Source organism: Haliotis cracherodii, unplaced genomic scaffold (genome assembly GCF_022045235.1).
Source record: "Haliotis cracherodii isolate W230 unplaced genomic scaffold, xgHalCrac1.p SCAF_6, whole genome shotgun sequence".
Lineage (NCBI taxonomy): Eukaryota > Metazoa > Mollusca > Gastropoda > Lepetellida > Haliotidae > Haliotis > Haliotis cracherodii.
Window position 1 is genome coordinate 13,817,371 of NW_027266319.1, and position 23,362 is coordinate 13,840,732.

Below are 23,362 nucleotides of genomic sequence, written 5' to 3' on the forward strand. Positions count from 1 at the left end.
GACATGGGTACAATGTGTGAAGCCCATTTCTGGTGTCCCCCGCCGTGATATTGCTGGAATATTGCTAAAAGCGGCGTAAAACCATACTCACTCACTCACTTAACGATGAGTGTTAGTGCCTCACCTGTAGCGTTGTAAGCACCAGGTGCCAGGCGGTGCCCAGGATCCCTCCATGACAGTGGGCCACACTCAGTAGAGCCCTCATACACTGGATGTTCTTCGCGGTCAGCTGGAACACAAACCATGGGTCAGTACATTCCAACAAGTGAGTGAATGTTGATTTAAGTTTCAGGCTTGTAAACAAATCAAATACGGACCAGGCAGTGACTGAAAACATGAACAAAGATCATTGCAAGCATACCATGTCCATTCACTGTTTACCACTGCACTTAGAGACATAGCAGCCACGTGATCGTTTCCTGGAAACATTCAAGTCTGGATCAGACAAATCAGTGATTGATATTATGAGCACTGATCCATCTCATCGTGGTACCATGCTATCTACAAAGTCACTGAGTCTGACCACCTGATTTATTAACCTTGTCTGACCTGGTTGCCGGGGACCTATTCTAACCGGGATTCCCACACCTCAAGCTTACCATGACCGGTCCCTGATGAGCCCCGACCGGGAGCGAGGCTGTGGGCAGGGGAGACCCGACAGCCACGACTTGACTCCTCTCAATGGCTTCCATCCCACCAACCTGAGCCTCCTGACTTGGAGTACGACCAAATGTTGGTGCTGAAATAGATAACACATACCGTCATATTTTATGCTCATATATGGGGGAGACATTGCTCATTCATTTAGCAGTCAAGTCATTCAAAACCTACCTGTTTCATGCATCACTTAGTTTTTATGTTGCAGTGTTGGCAATTATAGATGGTCCTGAGGTCCTTCTGGTTTGCTGCTGTATTAGGGATCTCTTAGTATTCAACACTTACCATCAGGGTTATGCCAAGGACACCTTGATATTCATGCCTAGTTCTGTCCATCCATCCATCCACCAACCCACCCACCCACCCATCGATCCATCCATCCACCCACCCATCCATCCAAAAACCCAATCAGCCACAGACCCACCCACCCACCCACCCATCATCCATCCATCCATCCATCCATCCATCCATCCATCCATCCACCCATCCATTCATCTATCCATCCACCCACCAATCTATCCATCCACCCACCAATCTATCCATCCACCCACCCATCCATCCATCGATCCATCCATCCATTCATCTATCCATCCATCCAAAAACCCAATCAGCCACAGACCCACCCACCCACCCATCCATCCATCCACCATCCATCCATCCACCCACCCATCGATCCATCCATCCAACCATCCATCTATCCATCCACCCACCCACCCACCCATCGATCCATCCATCCATCTATCCATCCACCCATTGATCCATCCATCCAACCATTCATCTATCCATCCATCCAAAAACCTAATCAGCCACAGACCCACCCACCCACCCATCCATCATCCATCCATCCATCCATCGATCCATCCACCCATCCATTCATCTATCCATCCATCCAAAAACCCAATCAGCCACAGACCCACCCACCCACCCATCCATCGCTCACCCACTCACCCACTCACTCACTCACTCACTCACTCACTCACTCACATAATGTCTTACTTCCATGCACGTCACTAAATACAATGCTGAAACCTTGCGAATTTGTTTGTTTGTTAATGCCACTCTCAGCAGTATTCCAGCTATATGACGATGGGCTGTAAATAAACGAGTCTGGACCAGACAATTCAATCCCTGGATGACAATCACTGGATTGTCTGGTCAGGCTTGATTATTTACATACTGTCTAACAACTGGAATATTGTAAAGGTAAGCGTTAAACAACAAACAAACAAACATGTTATTGGCGAGAAACTACAAATATCCTCCATTTCTGTTATTTTTGCATTTGAAGTATTCACCTACCATGTGACTGCTTTTTTGTATTAACTTCAACTGAAGGATTACATTGACTGAATTGTGTCCTAAAACAGTTTATTCATGAAACAATTATATAGGATTAGAAATACTAGTTTCAAACTAATAGAAAACAAAACAAATACATAAGATAGAATAAAAAACTTTTATTAAACTAAATACATTGAATAAATACATATAGTGAGTTAAGGTAGGGTCAGACCAACTTCCGTTTTTTAAACGTTGGTTAATTTTTTTCGAGAAAAAAACAAAGGTGTAAGGTTAAAATCTTTTGACTTTTGATCACCTTGGTACTAAGATTGTGGTATGGGGCTCTGACAATCCAGTGATTGATACTAAGAGATAACATGCAAGAGACCACGTCTGACCACCTCATCCAGTAAAGTCACATCTTATGCCTAGCATGTATTGCTGGGGACCTATTTTCATGTAAGTTGACTACTTTCACAATGAAAGTCGTCTATAACGCCCACCAATTATGTGGACCCCATTGTTAGCTTTGTAGCGAGGGACCACTGTATTAACATTGACTGTGCTCACCTTTAGGACTTGAAGCACCCGAGTGTAGGATGGTGAGCGTGTAGTGGGGGGGCAGGGAAGCTTTACACAGCGCCGTGATGAACGCGTCCCTCGGGGTGTTCATGCCGAGATGGCCACACAGACTGGCGTACGCCTGCTGGGAGTTGAGGACTGCCTCGGTGGCACTTTCATCAGTACTGGAAAAGGAGGAAGAACAAAACTGATTATAACACGGCATGTCAGTTGCTGGAAAGCTGATGTGATGAAGGTCTCAGACGTTTACCACTTCGGTGAAACCAACGAGCAGGGGTATGTTGCTGACAAACCTAGAGACATAATCGGGGCGAATCGGGATTTGAACCCACAATCATAGGTTTCTGGCGTGCCCAAGGGGCGCAACTCTGCACAGCGAATTGCGGCGCCTTAGACGACTGGGCCACCCGTGCCCCCGACAAACCTAGAAAAATAATCAGGGCGAAACAGGGTTCAACCCACAGTATGGTTCTGGCATGCCCAAGGGACACTACTCTGCACAGCCATTAGTGGCACATAGGCATCGGGGGAACTCGTGTTTGGACATGAAAGCAAAGCTTATTAGAATATGACATCTTATATCAATAATTCCTGTATCATCAGCGTTTCCAAGACAAAATACTAAGGTGAGTGAGTGAGTGAGTGAGTGAGTGAGTGAGTGAGTGAGTGAGTGAGTGAGCGAGCATGGTTTTAAGCCGCTTTTAGTGTTATAATATACCAGTCATATCATGGCTGGACACCAGAAATGGGCTTGACACATATTGTATTGCTGTGGGGAATGAAACCAGGTCTTCTGAGTCACAAGCCAATACTTTAACCACAATGCTCTACCCCCCACCTCTGCACACAGTGTAGCCACAAATCCATAAGAACTCACAATAAGCCTCCTTCTCAACTGTAATAATTCATGATCGGAAAGCATATATTTAGTACATCGTTCCTGATAAACTGTCAGCATTACTGATTGACATACCTAGCATCAAGGAGGAGAGACAGTGCAGCCAGCATCCCACACCATGAGGAGTTGATCAGTTCCTCATGTAACACCCGCTCAGTCTCCGCTGTAACATAAACCATCAATTCTATGTAACACTCTCTGCTGTAACATAAACCATCAATTCTATGTAACACTCTCCGCTGTAACATAAACCATCAATTCTATGTAACACTCTCTGCTGTAACATAAACCATCAATTCTATGTAACACATTCCGCTGTAACATAAACCATCAATTCTATGTAACACTCTCTGTTGTGACATAAACCATCCATTCAATGTAACCCCCTTTCTACTGTAACATAAACCATCAATTCTATGTTACACTCTCTGCTGTAACATAAACCATCAATTCTATGTTACACTCTCTGCTGTAACATAAACCATTAATTCTATGTAACACTCTCTGCTGTAACATAAACCATCAATTCTATGTAACACATTCTCTGCTGTAACATAAACCATCAATTCTATGTAACACTCTCGCTGTAACATAAACCATCAATTCTATGTAACACTCTCTGCTGTAACATAAACCATTAATTCTATGTAACACTCTCTGCTGTAACATAAACCATCAATTCTATGTAACACATTCTCTGCTGTAACATAAACCATCAATTCTATGTAACACTCTCGCTGTAACATAAACCATCAATTCTATGTAACACTCTCTGCTGTAACATTAACCATCAATTCTAGGTAACACTCTAACTGTAACATAAACCATCAATTCTATGTAACACTCTCCGCTGTAAAATAAACCATCAATTCTATGTAACACATTCTCTGCTGTAACATAAACCATCGATTCTATGTAACACTCTCGCTGTAACATAAACCATCAATTCTATGTAACACTCTCTGCTGTAACATAAACCATCAATTCTAGGTAACACTCTCTGCTGTAACATAAACCATCAATTCTAGGTAACACACTTTCTGTTGTGACATAAACCATCCATTCAATGTAACCCCCTTTCTACTGTAACACAAGCCATCGATTTTCAATGTAACACTTCAGCTTTAACATAAACCATCAATACAATGTAACACCCACTGATATGTAACATAAACCATCAATTCAACTAACACCTTCTCAGCTGTAACATAAACCATCAATTCCATGTTGCACCCTCTAAACTGTAACACAAGCCATAGTTTTTCAATGTAACACCTCAGCTGTAACATAAACCATCAATTCCATGTAACACCCTCTGCTATGTAACCTAATCCATCAATTCAACGTAACACCCTCTTGGCCCTCCATCATCCAAATGGGTTGTACAATAACATTGAACTATAAGTTACTGATGATAACTTAAATGTAATATACCATACATAGTACATGTCAATAAATGACGGTATTCACCTATAATTCCAACAATTCTGTTTCAGCAACCAAGCCATTTCCTACCTTCTGTCATCTGCCCACCGGCATGCGTAGTAAATTTGGTAAGTCATAAAAGCCAAATGCACCTCTTCTGAAAGTTCACTTTGTGATGAACTTAAAGGCATATATTTTAAAGGTAAAAATGCAAAACACATTGCATTTTATCACCATATTAATGCATAGTATCATGCATGTTTAATCCATCATGTTTAATAACAGGTTAATGGTACGCCCAAACCTCCATTCAATCAATGGCCTGTGCGAATGGTGTTATTTAACGTTTGACACAGCCTAATTTAATGGCACATTAGTTCATGGAGGTTTAATGACACGCCAATAGCCCATCCGGGTCCTGAACATTTGTTCAACCCATGGACCATCTTCAATCATAATAATCTGTACAAGGGCTATTACTTTTTTCTGGCGCCTTGACTGCAGGTTTCGGACTGTGAGGTTTGTCAACGTCCTTGGTGGATTCGTCGCCTTCCCCTTCAATGAGGAGCTTGACGCTCTTCACTACGGACAGCAGGCAGTAGAAGGCCAGAGACACTCCATACCCATCGGGTATAACCGGAGGATCTATCTTGTCCAACATCTCCAGGCTGCGGAACATTGGAAAATATGGTTTCAGTCAAACCTACGGAACTACAGTGTCCAATCTCATTAAAATCAGATCTTAGTTCCCACTACCGCTAAACAAAGATGAGGACATCCTATTACGGGTCAAGTCAGAACGACCTGTCGTGAACTTTGACTGACCAATGAAATGATAGACAAGAAATAGACATTAGTCAGTCAGAAGGCAGCTTTCTCGAGCTTTACGACACTAGTTTCAAACTAGTCATCGAAACATATTTTGACGTATTCTTGAGTAAAAATTTTAAAACTGATCAAAAGAACATTCTGGAATGGCTCAGAGATGGCCTTGATTGTATGGATATAATCATTAAACCCACTGTTAAATATTTGAGGTTGCATGATTAGGAAACACATTCCGACTGTCACTTTCATCATCTTGGTAAGAGAGGCTCTGATTGGTTGGATGAAGGGTTGTTCTGACGTGACCCATAATAGGATTTCCTCAGATCTTTGTTTAGCGATAGCAAGAACTAAGATCTGATTTTATTGAGATTGATACAGTGTACAAAGTGTTACAACTTATAGGCAGACATAAGGTGTGTTGGCAAGATCAAGAAGGATGCAAAAGATCGGAAATTGCAGTTTCAGTCAAACCTACGGAACTACAGTGTACAAAGTGTTACAACTTTTAGGCAGACATAAGGTGTGTTGGGAAGATCAAGAAGGATGCAGAAGATCGGAAATTAATGTTTCAGTCAAACCTACGGAACTACAGTGTACAAAGTGTTACAACTTTTAGGCAGACATAAGGTGTGTTGGGAAGATCAAGAAGGCTGCAGAAGAATGAATGCCATGTCAACTACTGTTAACTAAGTCCCATAATGAAAGAATGTCACTACTATATAACAGTCTACTATATAATATGCTAAGTGTGGCACTAAGTTTATCAAACTCCCATACTTTAACATAAACAAATAGTGAAGTACTCAACTATTTACACTCCTTACTCTAAAAATAAATAAGATAAGTATCACTACACATTTACAATCCTCATTGACGACGACTCTAGGTTGCTGGGGACCAATTCAAACCTGGAAATGCCATTGGGTGCTATGGCATTAACATGTTTGATTTTGTTTGATTTTGTTTGTTTTGTTTGTTGTTAAACACTGCACTCAGCAATATTCCAGCTATATGACGGTGGTCTGTAAATAATCGAGTCTGGACCAGACAATCCAGTGATTGACATCATGAGCATCGATCCACGCAATTGGGATACGAAGGCATGAATCAACCAAGTCAGCGAGCCTGACCACCTGATCCCATTAGTCACCTCTTACATAACATGTTTGATTGGACCCCTGGAACTACAATGTCTACAACAGTGAGCGAGTGAGTTGGGTTTAACACCGCTTTAACAGTATTCCAGTTATATCACGGCGTGTCAACTTAATGTGGGCGGAAAGCCCGAAGTGAGACAGGTTTTAGACGTTTACCACTTCAGTGAAACCCACGAGCACGAGTATGGTGCTGACAAACCTAGAAACATAATCAGGGCGAACCGGGATTCCAACCAACAATCATAGGTTTCTGGCGCACCCAAGGGACGCAACGGGACATTTTGTTCCTATTCCCATGAAAACCTTATAAGCTTTATCCTATGTTCAAGTGCCAGTGACCAATGGATTTATTATTGTTATGTATTTATATGCTTACTCCTTCATTGGGTGAATGAATGCCATGAGGCAGAGAGCATATATATGTAGTAAATAATGTACATGTAAGGACAACAAAAGATAACAAAAGGTGGAAACTGACAAGGGAGGCCAACAGTTGTCCATAACCCTCAGCGCTAATTACTGTTAAGTGTTGGCTTCCATTGTCTTTTGCTAATCACCTGTCAGCGGCAATTATCTGTTAGTTGTCAGTTTCCACCTTTTGTTATCTTATTATTTTCACCTGATGAAGGAGTAAGCATATGCTCTGACGCAACAATCATAGGTTTCTGGCGTACCCAAGGGACACAACTCTGCAATGTCTACAATAATCAAGAAGTAACTCACTACACAGGTTTTGACTGCACAGATGGGATAGAGACCACCAGAGGAATCCATACTCCCCTGTACATGAAGGCCGGCTGGGGGCTGACCCCTCCCCCTACAGGCAGCCCCGCCACGAGGGCAGGGGGGGTCCCCTGGGTGTCAGGCACTTTGTTACCTGGAGGAACAAAAGTTTATATTGAAAGACAGAGCTTTCCAAGTAATTGCTAAAACTGTTTCAAAATAGACCAGATGCCATTTATACATAGTGAGGTAGTTGGTTAAAACCATGTTGAATAGTATTTCAGATACTTGTGTATCTTATCATTTAAAGGGCAAGTTCACACGGAAATGAACCATTTTTTCTTGTACTTTTTCCACATTAAAAGTGTTCACATAGAAGTGTCATAGACAAAAATATAAAAACATCATATTTAATAAACATATTTTTTGCACTAAAACGATTTATATTTTTCACATTTAGCAAGTGTTCTATTTCCATAAAAAAACACCATGGCTTATGCCCCTTGCAATATGACGTCATTGGTGCCAATTGATAAACATTATGACGTCATCATGCTTTGTTAGAGCCGCTTCACGTGGTGTAGGTACAGTTTTGTGATTCTAGCATCTCAGATGCCAGCCAGAATTGTGTTATGCTGAGTCACCCTGCGCCGGAGTGTGTCGTAGACCATATTGTTTTACCGCAAACTGGTCCTTGATATCTTTTGCGTTGAGAATAGACAGTGAACCAGTTGAATTGGCACCAATTACGTCATAATCTAAGGGGGATAACTCAGGCCTATTTCGCTCGTAAAACGAAGGCCTCATAACGGCATATCACTTTCACACTATTGTGAGCTTCCTACTTTCACTGTGAAAAAAATGAGTGTATATTTTCAAACACAGATACTAACTAATTCTAAAATTGCGTTTTGTTTAGAAAAAGAAAGAAAGTGATTTTTGCGTGTACACTTCCCCTTTAAGCTTGATGAAGGGGGAAAGCCCTCAGCAATGCAGGTCTTAGACGTTTACTATTTTGGTAAAACCCATGGGTATGATGCAATAATCAGGGCAAATATGGGATTCAAACACTGGATCCTCAGTGATGCCACTTTACACTTCAAACTGAACACAGAAAAATCTGAGTGAGTGAATGATTGAACAGAGTGAGTGAAGGCCATTTTATACTGCAGTCAGCTGTATTCCAATAATATTTCAGTGATATTCCAGCAATATTCCAGTGATATTCCAGTAATATTCCAGCAATATTCCAGCAAAATTCCATTTATATTCCAGGGATAATTCTAGGGTGGGGCTTTGTGCTTTTAGCCCCTAAATTTGAAAAAAGGCCCACATTTTCAAAGTCAATGGGGCATTTTAACACTGTGCTGTATGGGAAAGTGTACCTCTAGAATGTTTGAAATTTTGAGATAAAGGGCCCAAAATACCTGGAGTGAACCTTGATATTCCATTTATATTCCAGTGATATTCCAGCAATATTCTAGTAATATTCCAGTCATATTCGAGTAATATTCCAGTAATAAAACAGGTCACAGCTGATAACATATTTCGGTCCTTATGAGGTACTGGGGGCTCATGCTGGGAGCTCCGTCTCACATGGGAGTGAGACAGGGTCAATGTCTCAGGAAAAGCCCCTTCCCGTAATGATGTGTTAGTGAGAGACTGACTTACTGCTCTGGGCTGCAGGGCCACCCGGACTGCTCATGAACTGGGACTGAATGAAGGCCCCCACAGCATTGACGATGTCTCGGAAAATCTTTGTGGAATGTGGTTTCATGTCATAAGATTCACAAAAACATCTGCAAAAGAAATTAACAAGACTCAAACTGATAAATTCCATCTAAACTTATACCTCACTTTCTTTGTAATTAAAAATATAATTAAGAATTGACTTTCACTTTGTGTGAGTCCATTGGAGTATAAACCTTCATAGAGTGAAGGTGACCGACCTCTCATCCATTGGAAAAGCTGTATATCGTGTACTCTTCACATTAAAAACTTAGTCCTCAATATACAACTTTTGGAGTGATTGAATGGCATCAGTATTTGTGTATTTATGTTAAAACTACCACAAACGCAACAACTTCATTGGGAGATAATCTTGTATGAGTTATCTCCCCTATACCCTGAAAAAATATCTGAGTGACAACATTCCTGTGACTATATGTGGCTGAACAATATTAATGTGTCAGATGACACCCTTACCTAGTTCCTATTACAGGGGCAGTGGGGTAGCCTAGTTGTTAAAGTGTTTGATCGTCACGCCGAAGACTCAGGTTCGATTCCCCACATGGCTACAATATGGGTATACCCATTTCTGGTGTCCCCCGCCGTGAAATTGCTGGAATATTGCTAAAAGCGGCGTAAAACCATTCTCACTCATTTGTACCTATTACCCTTGGGGCTTGGTGACTTACTTGATGAGAACATGTTGTGTACAGAGCTTGTGTAGCACCTCCAGAGCAAGGCTGCGCTGCCATATTGGTTTCTCTGGTTCCAGGAACTTCACGAGAAGCGACAGGAAAATCTCACACTCTGTCACCTGGACGAGAAGAGAAACATTGAACCTGATAGTATAACAATGACAACACATGGACAATTATGACAAAGCATAACTCACCAGAATCAAAAAGTAGGAAGCTTTATGACTCAGCTAGTAGTACAACTCACCATTACACGATAGTAGCCTCATTACACAGCTAGTACAACTCACCATTACTGGATAGTAGCCTCATTACACAGCTAGTACAACTCACAATTACTGGATAGTAGCCTCATTACACAGCTAGTACAACTCACCATTACTGGATAGTAGCCTCATGACACAGCTAGTACAACTCACCATTACTGGATAGTAGCCTCATGACACAGCTAGTACAACTCACCATTACTTGATAGTAGCCTCATGGCACAGCTAGTACAACTCACCATTACTGGATAGTAGCCTCATGACACAGCTTGTAGTAAAACTCACCATCACTGGATAGTAGCCTCATGACACAGCTACTACAACTCACCATTACTGGATAGTAGCATTATGACACAGCTAGTAGTACAACTTTACATTAGCGGATTGTAGCCTTGTGACTCAGCTAGTAGTACAACTAATCATTAGCGGATAGTAGCCTTTTGACACAGCTAGTAACCGATAGTAGCCTCATGACACAGCTAGTACAACTCACCATTACTGGATAGTAGCCTCATGACACAGCTAGTAGTACAACTTTACATTAGCGGATTGTAGCCTCGTGACACAGCTAGTAGTACAACTAATCATTAACGGATAGTAGCCTCATGACACAGCTAGTAGTACAACTAATCATTAGCCGATAGTAGCCTCATGACACAGCTAGTAGTACAACTAATCATTAACGGATAGTAGCCTCGTGACACAGCTAGTAGTACAACTAATCATTAGCGGATAGTAGCCTTGTGACTCAGCTAGTAGTACAACTAATCATTATCGGATAGTAGCCTTTTGACACAGCTAGTAACCGATAGTAGCCTCATGACACAACTAGTAGTACAACTCACCATTAGCAGATAGTAGCCTCATGACACAGGTTGTAGTACAACTAATCATTAGCGGATAGTAGCCTCATGACACAGCTAGTAGTACAACTTTACATTAACGGATAGTAGCCTCGTGACACAGCTAGTAGTACAACTCACCATTAACAGATAGAAGCCTCGTGACACAGCTAGTAGTACAACTCATTATTAACAGCTAGTAGCCTTTTGACACAGCTAGTAACCGATATTAGCCTCATGACACAGCTACTTGAACAACTCACCAGTAACTGATAGTAGCCGTATGACAGAGGTAGTAGCACAACTCACCAGTAACTGATAGTAGCCGTATGACAGAGGTAGTAGTACAACTCACCAGTAACTGATAGTAGCCGTATGACAGAGGTAGTAGTACAACTCACCAGTAACTGATAGTAACCGTATGATGGAGATAGTAGTACAACTCACCAGTAACTGATAGTAATCGTATGACGGAGGTAGTAGTACAACTCACCAGTAACAGGTAGTAGCCTTATGACAGAGGCAGTAGTACAACTCACCAGTAACAGGTAGTAGCCGTATGACAGAGGTATTAGTACAGCTCACCAGTAACTGATAGTAGCCGTATGACGGAGGTAGTAGTACAACTCACCAGTAACTGATAGTAATCGTATGACGGAGGTAGTAGTACAACTCACCAGTAACAGGTAGTACCCGTATGACAGAGGTATTAGTACAGCTCACCAGTAACTGATAGTAGCTGTATGACAGAGGTAGTAGTACAACTCACCAGTAACAGGTAGTAGCCATATGACAGAGATAGTAGTACAACTCACCAGTAACAGGTAGTAGCCATATGATAGAGATAGTAGTACAACTCACCAGTAACAGGTAGTAGCAATATGACAGAGGTAGTAGTACAACTCACCAGTAACAGGTAGTAGCCATATGACAGAGATAGTAGTACAACTCACCAGTAACTGATAGTAGTCGTATGACAGAGATAGTAGTACAACTCACCAGTAACAGGTAGTAGCCGTATGACAGAGGTAGTTGTACAACTCACCAGTAAATGATAGTAGCCGTATGACAGAGGTATTAGTACAGCTCACCAGTAACAGGTAGTAGCCATATGACAGAGATAGTAGTACAACTCACCAGTAACAGGTAGTAGCAATATGACAGAGGTAGTAGTACAACGCACCAGTAACTGATAGTAGTCGTATGACAGAGATAGTAGTACAACTCACCAGTAACAGGTAGTAGCAATATGACAGAGGTAGTAGTACAACGCACCAGTAACTGATAGTAGTCGTATGACAGAGATAGTAGTACAACTCACCAGTAACAGGTAGTAGCCGTATGACAGAGGTAGTTGTACAACTCACCAGTAAATGATAGTAGCCGTATGACAGAGGTATTAGTACAGCTCACCAGTAACTGATAGTAGCCGTATGACGGAGGTAGTAGTACAACTCACCAGTAACAGGTAGTAGCCGTATGACAGAGGTAGTAGTACAACTCACCAGTAACAGGTAGTAGCCATATGACAGAGATAGTAGTACAACTCACCAGTAACTGATAGTAGCCGTATGACGGAGGTAGTAGTACAACTCACCAGTAACAGGTAGTAGCCGTATGACAGAGGTATTAGTACAGCTCACCAGTAACAGGTAGTAGCCATATGACAGAGATAGTAGTACAACTCACCAGTAACAGGTAGTAGCAATATGACAGAGGTAGTAGTACAACGCACCAGTAACTGATAGTAGTCGTATGACAGAGATAGTAGTACAACTCACCAGTAACAGGTAGTAGCCGTATGACAGAGGTAGTTGTACAACTCACCAGTAAATGATAGTAGCCGTATGACAGAGGTAGTAGTACAACTCACCAGTAAATGATAGTAGCCGTATGACAGAGGTAGTAGTACAACGCACCAGTAACTGATAGTAGCCGTATGACAGAGGTAGTAGTACAACTCACCAGTAACTTATAGTAGCCGTATGACAGAGGTAGTAGTACAACGCACCAGTAACTGATAGTAGCCGTATGACAGAGGTAGTAGTACAACTCACCAGTAACTGATAGTATCCCCTGATGAGTATTGACACAATCCTGAGAAGCCTCATGACAATGGGGAAGAATGGTTTTTCTACAGGTGCAGGTGAGGGGGCTGGCGGGAGGCCCTGGCGATATTTGAGACTCGGGGAGAACAGTTTGATCACTAGAGGGCACACCTTCTCCTTCAACATGAAGCTGAACTCCGGGTGCTGGCAAACAGAGAGTAGAATCAGTCAACACATGAAGAGTGATGATGCAGGCCAACATGCTTTGTTTGTTTTATTTTTTGTTTAATGCCGCACTCAGCAATATTCCAGCTATATGACGGTGGTCTGTAAATAATCGAGTCTGGACCAGACAGTCCAGTGATTGACATCATGAGCATCGATTCATGCAATTGGGATACAATCACATGCATCAACTAAATCAGCTAGTCTGACCACTCTATCCTGTTAGTTGCCTATTACGGCAAGCATGGGTTGCTGAAGACCTATTCTACACTGGATCTTCACGGGTCAACTGTAACATGTTACATGTGCAAGTTAATATTTGATGACTCTAATAGAACATAAAACATACTTCCTTCTGAACTTTAGACTTTTTTTCCTGAATTTCGAAAATAACAAATATATTCTCAATCTTTCTATGTTTGTTTTTTAATGTCACACTCAGAAGTGTTCAGTATAAGCAGCATGTAAATAAATGAGAGAGTGAGTTGATTTTAACACTGCTGTGACCAAGAAGCATAACCGGGGTGACCAGGGATTCCTCCCCATGATCCAAGGTTTCTGGCATGCCAACTGACGCAGAGTGAATTGTGTTTTCTAGACAACTGGGCCACCTGTGCCCCGGATAGATGTTATTTTTTGTTTTATTTTTATTTAACAGTAATATTCGAGTAAATAATCGAGTCTGGACTGGACAATACAGTGATTGACATCATGACATCGATCTATGCATTTGGGATAAGATGACATGCATCAACCAAGTCGCCGAGCCTGAACACCCGATCCCATTAGTCGCCTCTTGCAACAAGCAAAGTCACCTTTTATGGCAATTATGGGTTGCTGAAGACCTATTCTACCCTGTATCTTCACAAGTAAGATGATGTTATTAGCAACATCCCACACCATAAGGGTATGATAACACAGAATTAACCGGCTCACCCGGCTCGACCTCCTGCTCCAGTAAGATGCATCTTACAAGCAAAAGTTACGAGGAATCATGTCAGATCTTCAAAGTCAAGACTTTTTTCGTTAGAAAATTTGCCAATCCTCCCTGCTGTGTGAACACAGTACCTTTGAGAATACTGATGTGTAGCTGGTGAGAACAGACTCTAAGAGCTCCAGGCCAAATGTGCGCGTCATCTCCGTCATGCCCATCAGCCAATAGGGCTGGTCAGCATTCACCAGCTGACAAAGGTCCTGAGCAAACATATAAGAATAAGTTAGAAATCCGTACATTTATATCTTTTAGTCACATATAAGGCAAAAAAACATAATAGTCTTGTTTCTCGGGCACCGCCCACATCATCATAAAGTTGGCCATTTCTATTTTTAAAAAACCCCACAAAAATCTTTAAATATTCCAAGTCCAACGCTAGTCAAATACAGTATTCCAGTATTTTACTCATCATGGAATACATTTATATAGGGGGGCCTTTTCCTAGGTTGTTTGTTTACAACTGATTATTTACAACCCCCCATCCCCCAAAATACTGCCCACACGCACTATATTTTCCTACTATTACCTGAGAACTAATTCTTTTATTTTTTTAAGCCTAACAGTCAGACAAATCCAAATACAGAACCCTGCTTTCTCATGCACTTGCGCAGAGTCGCTGAAGCATACATTAAAGGACTCTGAACACCCTGTGTACCGATGTCACTACTCCGTAAGCGCCGGACTGATTCACGGGCTTCATTACAGCAGGGAGACTCGTTAGGCGCCTGTGCTTTAGAGGCTGAGACTTGAGTAGAAGAAAACTTGTGTGTATTTGATGTAAAACTGATGTGTTGCACTATAAGGACTATAAGGACTGTAACAAATGTTATATTTTGAATAACACTTTCTTTGTAAAGTACAGATCCTAGTACTTTTTTGGGTTAGCTCCCATCCGGGATTCGAACCCACACTGCAACAGATTTTGTTGAAGCCTTGGTGGCTGAGTGGGTAAGACCGCTGACTTTGTGTGCTGGCGATTAGGTGCCTCACTCTGGCAGTGTGGGTTCGAATCCCGGATGAGACCAAAAAAAATTCAAGGACCTGTACTTTACAAAGAAAATGTTATCCCAAATTATAAAATTTGTTACATTTGACCATGTTGACCACTTTCTAAACGGCATTGTGTGTTCATAACTATAATGACAGTTTTTTCTGTGTTTTATTCCTTTTGACAAAATATTATTAAGTGATTTATCTATTCAGCATGTTAGGATGACATTTAGAAGTGGCATCATGATTCAGTGATGACATCCGTTGATACTGATACACCTACCCATGTATCAATTCCTGCTTTGATTCTAATAAGTAATAATTAGTCATTTTTACTAAGTTTCACAATAACACTACCTGATATACTTGGGCTGGTATTACCGCTGATCACGAAAACTAATAATACCTGATGGCATAATAATAGCAAGGCTATGCACTATATTTCCCCACCACACAGAGCATGCTCAAAGTGCCACATCATTATTACCCCAGTCCACGGATCAGTGTGCTCTCAAGTTTCATTCTCAGCTCCCTGGGGAGTAGACAAACCAAGCTACCTGTGAGGCGCTAGAAGGTTTACAGTCACAATACAATCTAATCCTACCTGGTACCCATTTACAGCTGGGTGAACAGAGGTATATTTTGAACAAAGTCAAATGCCTAAGGAGACATTATTTGTGCTACATGTGCTTCAGTGTGGGGCAGGACCGAAGTCCTAGAAACTCAGGAGTCAAGCTGCCAAATATGGCACCATCCACCTACTCTCCGCGGTTACGTAACTCAGGGATGAGATTTGATGTTTTCCTTTTCAGCTGAAACATCTTTGCAATGGAGCATGGTCCATTATTTGGGTGTGTTTATTGGGAAAGCCATCAGATTTTAACAAATTTGTTGTCACTAAAATTGGAGGAAATTAGCAGATCCACGGATCCGTGGAAGATTCTCATCCCTGGTAACTTCCCCTGATTTGTGACCTGTGCACTGTACAGAGGACCAGGTGCCACCACAAAATGAGTTACATTTGTCACCACTCGCCCCTTTCCGTAACCTGCAAGAAGACTCGTCCCCCTATCGATGAATGTTATGTGCGAAAAATATGACAAACCAATCAGATTTCAAGTTCTTCGTCAAAGAAACCCTCAGAAATAATTTTTGATTTTACATATGTCTTGCATCTAAAAATATACCCAAGACACAGTTAAATGTGTTCAATCATACTGTATAATTCCACATGTCCAAATGTGCTTTATATTGCACCTGAATTATATGTAATATATGGGTAAATATATGTGAACCATTACGCAACGAGTTGACAATTGTTTTAGGTATGCCCGTTTGCGCTAAGACGGAACCCGGTCACAAAAATGGCCACGAAAGGGGCACGAGTTGCTATTCGGCTTGTCCTGGAATAACACGAGTTGGTCAGGAATGAATGAGTTAAACACAGACTGGTCGCTAACAACAACCACATGTTCGCTGGACCATACGGAACCCCTATTATTTAGTGACTCATTTATATCCAACCTGGAATAAGAGATATGCGTCCCCAGCACAAGGTCTGAGTGACCTGGGAGGTGTTCTGCTGCCTGCCTTCAGCTCGTCAGTATTTATTGGTTCTAGTGGCTCTGCAACAGATTGGTCATAAATGTATACGACCTGCTTTCAATAATGAAAAATTTCTCTGCAAGCTCTTAACATTTAAACTCTTTGCAAAATGGCTTCTACGCACTTATATTAAAACTATTACATGTTTCTAATGTTCAAAATCTTATTTGATATCAAAATCGATTCTGAAAATGAAAACTTAAATACAGCATTTGAATATGTGTGTATCTTTTGTAAATTTATAGCACAAGGGCAATTATCGTCAAAATTAGTTATCTTTTCCAGTGTCAAGATGGCCAATGACAGTCAAATTGAAATTTAGAGACTGAGTCTTGTATCTAATATTCCCTTTATCTATAAAGCATATTTCTATTAAGAAGATAAACAGTAAACTACAGTTAAAATGAAGTCAAAGGGATCACTAATTTTAGTTTGTTATAACCGTAGTTTGTTATAAGCATATATACTGCATATACATAGCAAATGGCCAGGACCATAAAAAACATTTGTTATAACTGTTAGTTCGTTATATGCATATTCGTTATAAACGTAGCAAGCTGTCCTTGAAATGTGTTTGAACAAAATTATATCAGGATATTTGTTATGACAAATCATCCTGAACTTTCTTGCTTACCATTTGTTTGTATCCTGTCCTCAGCAACAACTCTGTCAAAGACGATGCTGACCAGCTGCTTGATGGTGGCAGCTGCTGTGTTGATGGTGGTGCTGTCCTTGGTGAAATGCAGCCGGAAACACAAGACAAGGGCCTAGCAAGGAAACAGGAAACATGGTCAGATCATGCCATGATTTGTTTGTTCGTTTGTTTGTTGTTTAACACTGTTGGTGTTGTTTAACAATATTCCAGCTACAGTCAAGTCTCGTTTATCCGACACTCTTTAATCCGACAATCGGCTTTATCCGACACAAATGATGGGAACCGATTAAATCAGTACTGTTTAGACCTGTTAATCCGACAGTCTCATACTCCGACTCCGACACACCTAATTTGCAACGATTTGCTGAAATCACTCATTAATCAGTCTGGTTAATCCGACACGGCGATCAGCGTACTCCGTGGTCATCTGCCCGCGAGTACACAGCCCTGTGTTTTGATGCGAGAGGAGTCAGCGAGTAGCTGCATATTTAAACGGCTGCAGAGATAAACTTTGCCTTTTGTGTTAAACTTTAGAGGTTGCATGATTAGAAAACATATTCTCCGAACAATGTAACACAACAATATGAATATTTCCTTTTTCCTTTTTTTGTTACAACATGTTTGAATCTTTATCTATCGTGTAGTTGTCCAATTTTCGATCACGAACGTTGATAATACCTAATTTTGTTTATCCGACATACTCGTTAATATGACATAATCATATGCAACCAACAATGTCGGATTAACAGGACTTGACTCTATATGACTGCGGTCTGTAAATTATCGAGTCTTGACCAGAAAATCCAGTGATTGACGTCATGAGAATCGTGTGTGAATACAGAAACATGAGGATGTGATGTTGATTGTAAGGAAACAATTATCAGTTGTACACATTAAACGATTGACCTATTTCCATCAGTGAACTTTAAGACAAGAAAACAGAGTTATCACTATCCCCGCCATGGGGCACATTAGAATTTTGTTGGTTCATAAAGTAGTGAATATAAACTATAAAAAAAGACTTTACAGCCTAAAGAAGAGATTGGTACTTGGGCCGCTTTATGTCATCAGAAAAAATGATTAAATGTGGAATTCATAAACACAAAAGGCCCCTCCTTCGCTGGAAAAAAATAATTAGTCTTGATAAGTATTTGTTAGATAAGCTAATTTCAGTAGTTTTTTTTAGAAAACCTCCTAGATAGGTATGCTAACTTTCATTCAAGTAACTTCAGTAGTTTCTGAGAAAACTTGTCCCCATTTCACACAGTACGCACAAAGTTAAAAAAGATGGAGCAAGGGCCATAACTCTGTAAACAAATAATTGTCAGGACCAATATTCGAACTCAGTCTTGACAAGTATCTCCTATATAGGCATGCTAACTTTGATTCAAATAACTTTAGTATAGTTTCTGAGGAAACTTGTCCCCATTTCACGCAGTATGCAGTAAGTTGAAAATAAGAACAATTATATTCATCAATCTTATAAAAGTAATTGTTGATTTTACAAACTAATTTGAGCACAGTGAGATGAGGTGAAATGAGGTTTTATGTCCTTTCAAGGTAAAAAAGATTATTGCACTAAAACAGCAATGTACATGCACTGGAGAGAGTGAGTGAGTTGGGTGTAACGCCGCTTTTAACAGTATTCCAGTTATATCCCGGCGTGTCAGCTTAATGTGGGAGGAAAGCCTGAAGTGATGCAGGTCTCAGACATTTACCACTTCGGTGAAACCCACGAGCATGGGTATAGTGTTGACGAACCTAGAAACATAATCGGGGCGAAATTGGATTCGAACCCACAATCATAGGTTTTCAACGTGCCCAAGGGACGCAACTCTGCACAGGGAATCACGGCGCCTTAGACAACTGGGCCACCCATGCCCCCCGTGCATGCACTTGTGTGTTTGTGTCTGCTTGTACTAGTCTGGACTAAAGCTGGTTTCATATTGTTAGCCCACTGAGATTCCATGCCAGGGTTTAACATGAACACCCCACTCAGACACAGGATACTGACTCCAAACAGACCTTGTTTTATCTTCTTAACGCCCAATGTCAGGCAGGTTAACAACAAGTACCATCATTTGATGACTTTTGGTAGGAGGTAGCTGGTGATCGAAACATCAAGTTTCCGTTTTCCAGATGTTCTATCCACTGGAGGCAGTCCAATTACTGACACAGACTGAGGATGCAATCTCTGGACGACCTACCTTAGCCAGTGCATCATGCTGAACCACAGAGTTGGTAGTGATCAACAAGATGGCGGTCTGCAGTAGCTTCAGTTCCTCCAGCCCTCCCTCCATCAACATCCACAGCATGGTGATGATTCTGTCTGCTGCAGCCTACACGGTTAAACAACGGACATTCTTAATAACAAGTACCTTTAGAATTCTGCATTCTGATTGGTCTGGTCTGCCTTCAGTATCATAGCAAATGTTAGACCATGACTTTGCTTGTGACCGCACTACCGCAAAAGTAAATAATTATGCAGACGTACTTCTTATGCAAACCTGCCACAGTTTGCAATTTCAAATGCTGATCTTACTTCATTAACATTGCTAATAGCTGGGGATGGGTATTGGAGGTATAAGAGTATCATGATATTTTGCAATGCACAAGGCTGTATTGCCATACATATCATGATATATTGGATAATTCTAAATTTTGAATTCAGAAGCAATCTGATACATTAAGGTATAAACTGAAGTTCATAAATGGAACAAAACAAGATGCTAGTACAACATAATGTTTACCCATTCAATAAATACGCAGCCATCTTGGGGAAAAAAATGATATTGTGATACGTATCGTGGAATGAATGTACTTCAATATGCCGGCAATACCTCACACCTTTACTAATAGCATGTTGTGGTTCGTACAATATTTACTGCAAGTGTGGCAATATGAACAAATACAAGTAATTAATATCAAGGCCGTAGTTAACTTTTTTTGACAGGGGGGGCAAATATGATTATTCATTTCTTATTCAAGTTAACTTACACAAGGAAAAATGTTTTTTATAAAAAATCTAGGGGGGAGTCCCACGGCTGGCTACAGCACTGAAAATAATTCAGCAACATCAACACAGCTTTACTTTTGATGCTTCTCCATCATGTACTACGTCATGTCTACCCCATTATTGAGGTTCAAGTATTAAGGTGAAAATTATGGGTTAGGCATATAAAGGCAAAAACCAATCTTCACTGATCCCTGTGTTCCCCTTTTCAACCTTCAGTAAATATCGGTTTAACCAATACCACATCAATTATCATTCCACTATAACCAGATAAATCGTGTTTGTTTTGTGATTTTTCATGTTAAAATGGAGATAGACAGTATGTTTTCAGGTAGAGGTTCGAACTTTACTTTGATAAGAGACAGAATTTACGGATTCAACTTCTTTATTACGAGGAACACAACGTTTCATCAGGTGATGAAGGAGTAAGCATATAATCTGTTAGTTTGTTTGTTTGTTTGTTTGTTGTTTAACGCCGCACTCAGCAATATTCCAGTTATATGACGGCGGTCTGTAAATAACCACCAGACAATCCAGTGATTGACATCATGAGCATAGATCCACACAATTGAGATATGATGTCATGCATCAACCAAGTCAGCGAGCCTGACCACCCGATCCCGCCAGTTGACTCTTACAACAAGCATAGTCGCCTTTTACAGCAAGCATGGGTTGCTGAAGACCTGTTCTATCCCCGATCTTAACGGGTCGCATATACTCTGAAACATGTTTCTCATAATAAAGAAGTTGAATCCATAAATTCTCTCTCTTATGTGTATCACTTCTGAACGTCATTCAAAGATTAATTTGAAACCTGTAAATCTTTCAAATTTGAAACCTTGCGCCATTGTGTTCGATTCTGAATGCAATTTGCAGGTATCAAATGTACGTTCAAAACCTCCAAATTAAAAACACAGTGAGGACAAGTAAAATTCCAATGATGGTGGTCCTCATTGACTAGTAGCATTTGAGGGCTATAATTCTGAACCAGTTCTAAATGGTTAAATTTTGCTACACATTGAAACAGAATAAAACTGACAGCTAATGTAAACGTAGTAAACACGTTTGTCTCCTTTAGCAGTATTAACTACAAACTCTGAAGACCTGTGAGTGAGTGAGTGAGTGAGTGAGTGAGTGAGTGAGTGAGTGAGTATAGTTTTACGCCGCTTGTAGCAATATTCCAGCAATATCACGGCGGGGGACACCAGATATGGGCTTCACACATTGTACCCATGTCGGGAATCGAACCCGGGTCTACGGCGTGACGAGCGAACGCTTTAACCACTAGGCTACCCGACCACCCTGAAGACCTGTGAGATAAGGTTTACACTGTTCCTCGCATCTTCCTGAGAGCGTCCACTAGCCTTTTTATCAAAGCCCACTTTCCTGTGCAAAATATGATTGGACTATCACATACATCGATAGTCCAATCAGAGAACGTTTCACAAAATCAAAATCCATGACTGGTGCACCGTCGTATGAAATTGATTTACCACTGCTTGTCTTTGATGACACGAATACGTCTTCTTCATCTTTAAACCTGCCAATGTTTGCCTTTGTTTTTGTGTCAGGGATGAAATCGTGAATGTTTTCATTATCACCATATATGTGAAGATATTCGAAAAAAGAACAACAATCTGATTGGATATAGCATTTTCATTACAAGGGGCACAACGATTTATGCGAAGTGGCGCCAGGGTCGAGCCAAGAAAAGTGGCCTTGATTTGGCAAGGGTAGAAACTAGGCTTTGATGTAGGCTAGTGGACATGCTTGCCTCGAGAAGCTGTGTACCTCTGGACTAGTCTTTAGATCGACTTCCTAAGGCTGCATACTTAAACTGAATTATTGATGCCAATGCTCCACTTACTGTAGATATGGCCTCATGAGATATAAGTCGCTGCACGGCAACCAGACCCTGGTGCACCAGCTTGGGGCTCTTCGTCTCACAGCCCAGGACAAACGGATGCACAATGTCTGAACTTGCTGGAATCAGGCCTAAAATATAACAATATTAACAACTGAAACAACATGGTCAATTGGTTAAATGTCAGAGAGTGTTTGGTTCCAATTAATTGATTTCATCAATGATTTAATGGTTTCCAACCAAGGGATCTACACGATATTTGTAATCAATTATTTTCAAACCACATTAGTTTACTATAGTGTTTGTTTGTTTGTTTGTTGTTTAACACCACACTCAACAATATTACAGCTATATGACGGCGGTCTGTAAATAATCGAGTCGGGACCAGACAATTCAGTGATTGACATCATGAGCATCGATCCATGCAATTGGGATGCGATTACATGCATCAACCTAATCAGCGAGCATACAAACTGATCCCGTTAGTTGCATCTTACGATAAGCATGGATTTCTGAAGACTTATTCTACCCCGGATCTTCACGGGTCTTTCCTGTAGTGAATTAAATTGAGTCTGACATGTTAAAAATCATAAAAGCCAAACGTTTCATGGCTTGTTGCTTCTGTTTTCTAGTTTGTTTGTTTCTTTCTTTCTTTGTTGTTTAACACCACACTCAGCAACATTCAAGCAAAAAGATGGCGGAATGTGACTGTTTCCTACTAGACGTGTTTGTGTTGCAAAGTCAAGCGAATGACCATTTAAGAGTTTTTCTTTTCTATTTATCGTTTTTATGTCAGATGTTAAGGTTCATTGCTCTCAATGAATGATTTTTTTATTATCATGCATGTTTGATCAATGATCAATTGGTTTTTCAACGTTGTTCAAAC

The 23,362-nt window shown here is 40.8% G+C and overlaps 1 protein-coding gene across 1 annotated transcript in view; it reads right to left on the reverse strand.

The window, feature by feature from the left end:
* The window catches only part of LOC139446261 (protein MON2 homolog), an 84,008-nt gene that overhangs the window by 56,850 nt on the left and 3,796 nt on the right, over positions 1-23,362 (reverse strand). Inside the window, exons 3-16 of the mRNA XM_071227613.1 lie at positions 22,480-22,607; positions 19,807-19,938; positions 17,579-17,711; positions 16,864-16,964; positions 14,424-14,549; positions 13,140-13,334; positions 9,969-10,093; positions 9,223-9,350; positions 7,552-7,705; positions 5,324-5,511; positions 3,494-3,581; positions 2,509-2,684; positions 600-739; positions 125-229 (exon numbers count right to left, since the gene is read on the reverse strand). Coding sequence (XP_071083714.1) covers positions 125-229; positions 600-739; positions 2,509-2,684; positions 3,494-3,581; positions 5,324-5,511; positions 7,552-7,705; positions 9,223-9,350; positions 9,969-10,093; positions 13,140-13,334; positions 14,424-14,549; positions 16,864-16,964; positions 17,579-17,711; positions 19,807-19,938; positions 22,480-22,607 — 1,919 coding nt within the window. The remainder of the gene's footprint in view (positions 1-124; positions 230-599; positions 740-2,508; positions 2,685-3,493; positions 3,582-5,323; positions 5,512-7,551; positions 7,706-9,222; positions 9,351-9,968; positions 10,094-13,139; positions 13,335-14,423; positions 14,550-16,863; positions 16,965-17,578; positions 17,712-19,806; positions 19,939-22,479; positions 22,608-23,362) is intronic.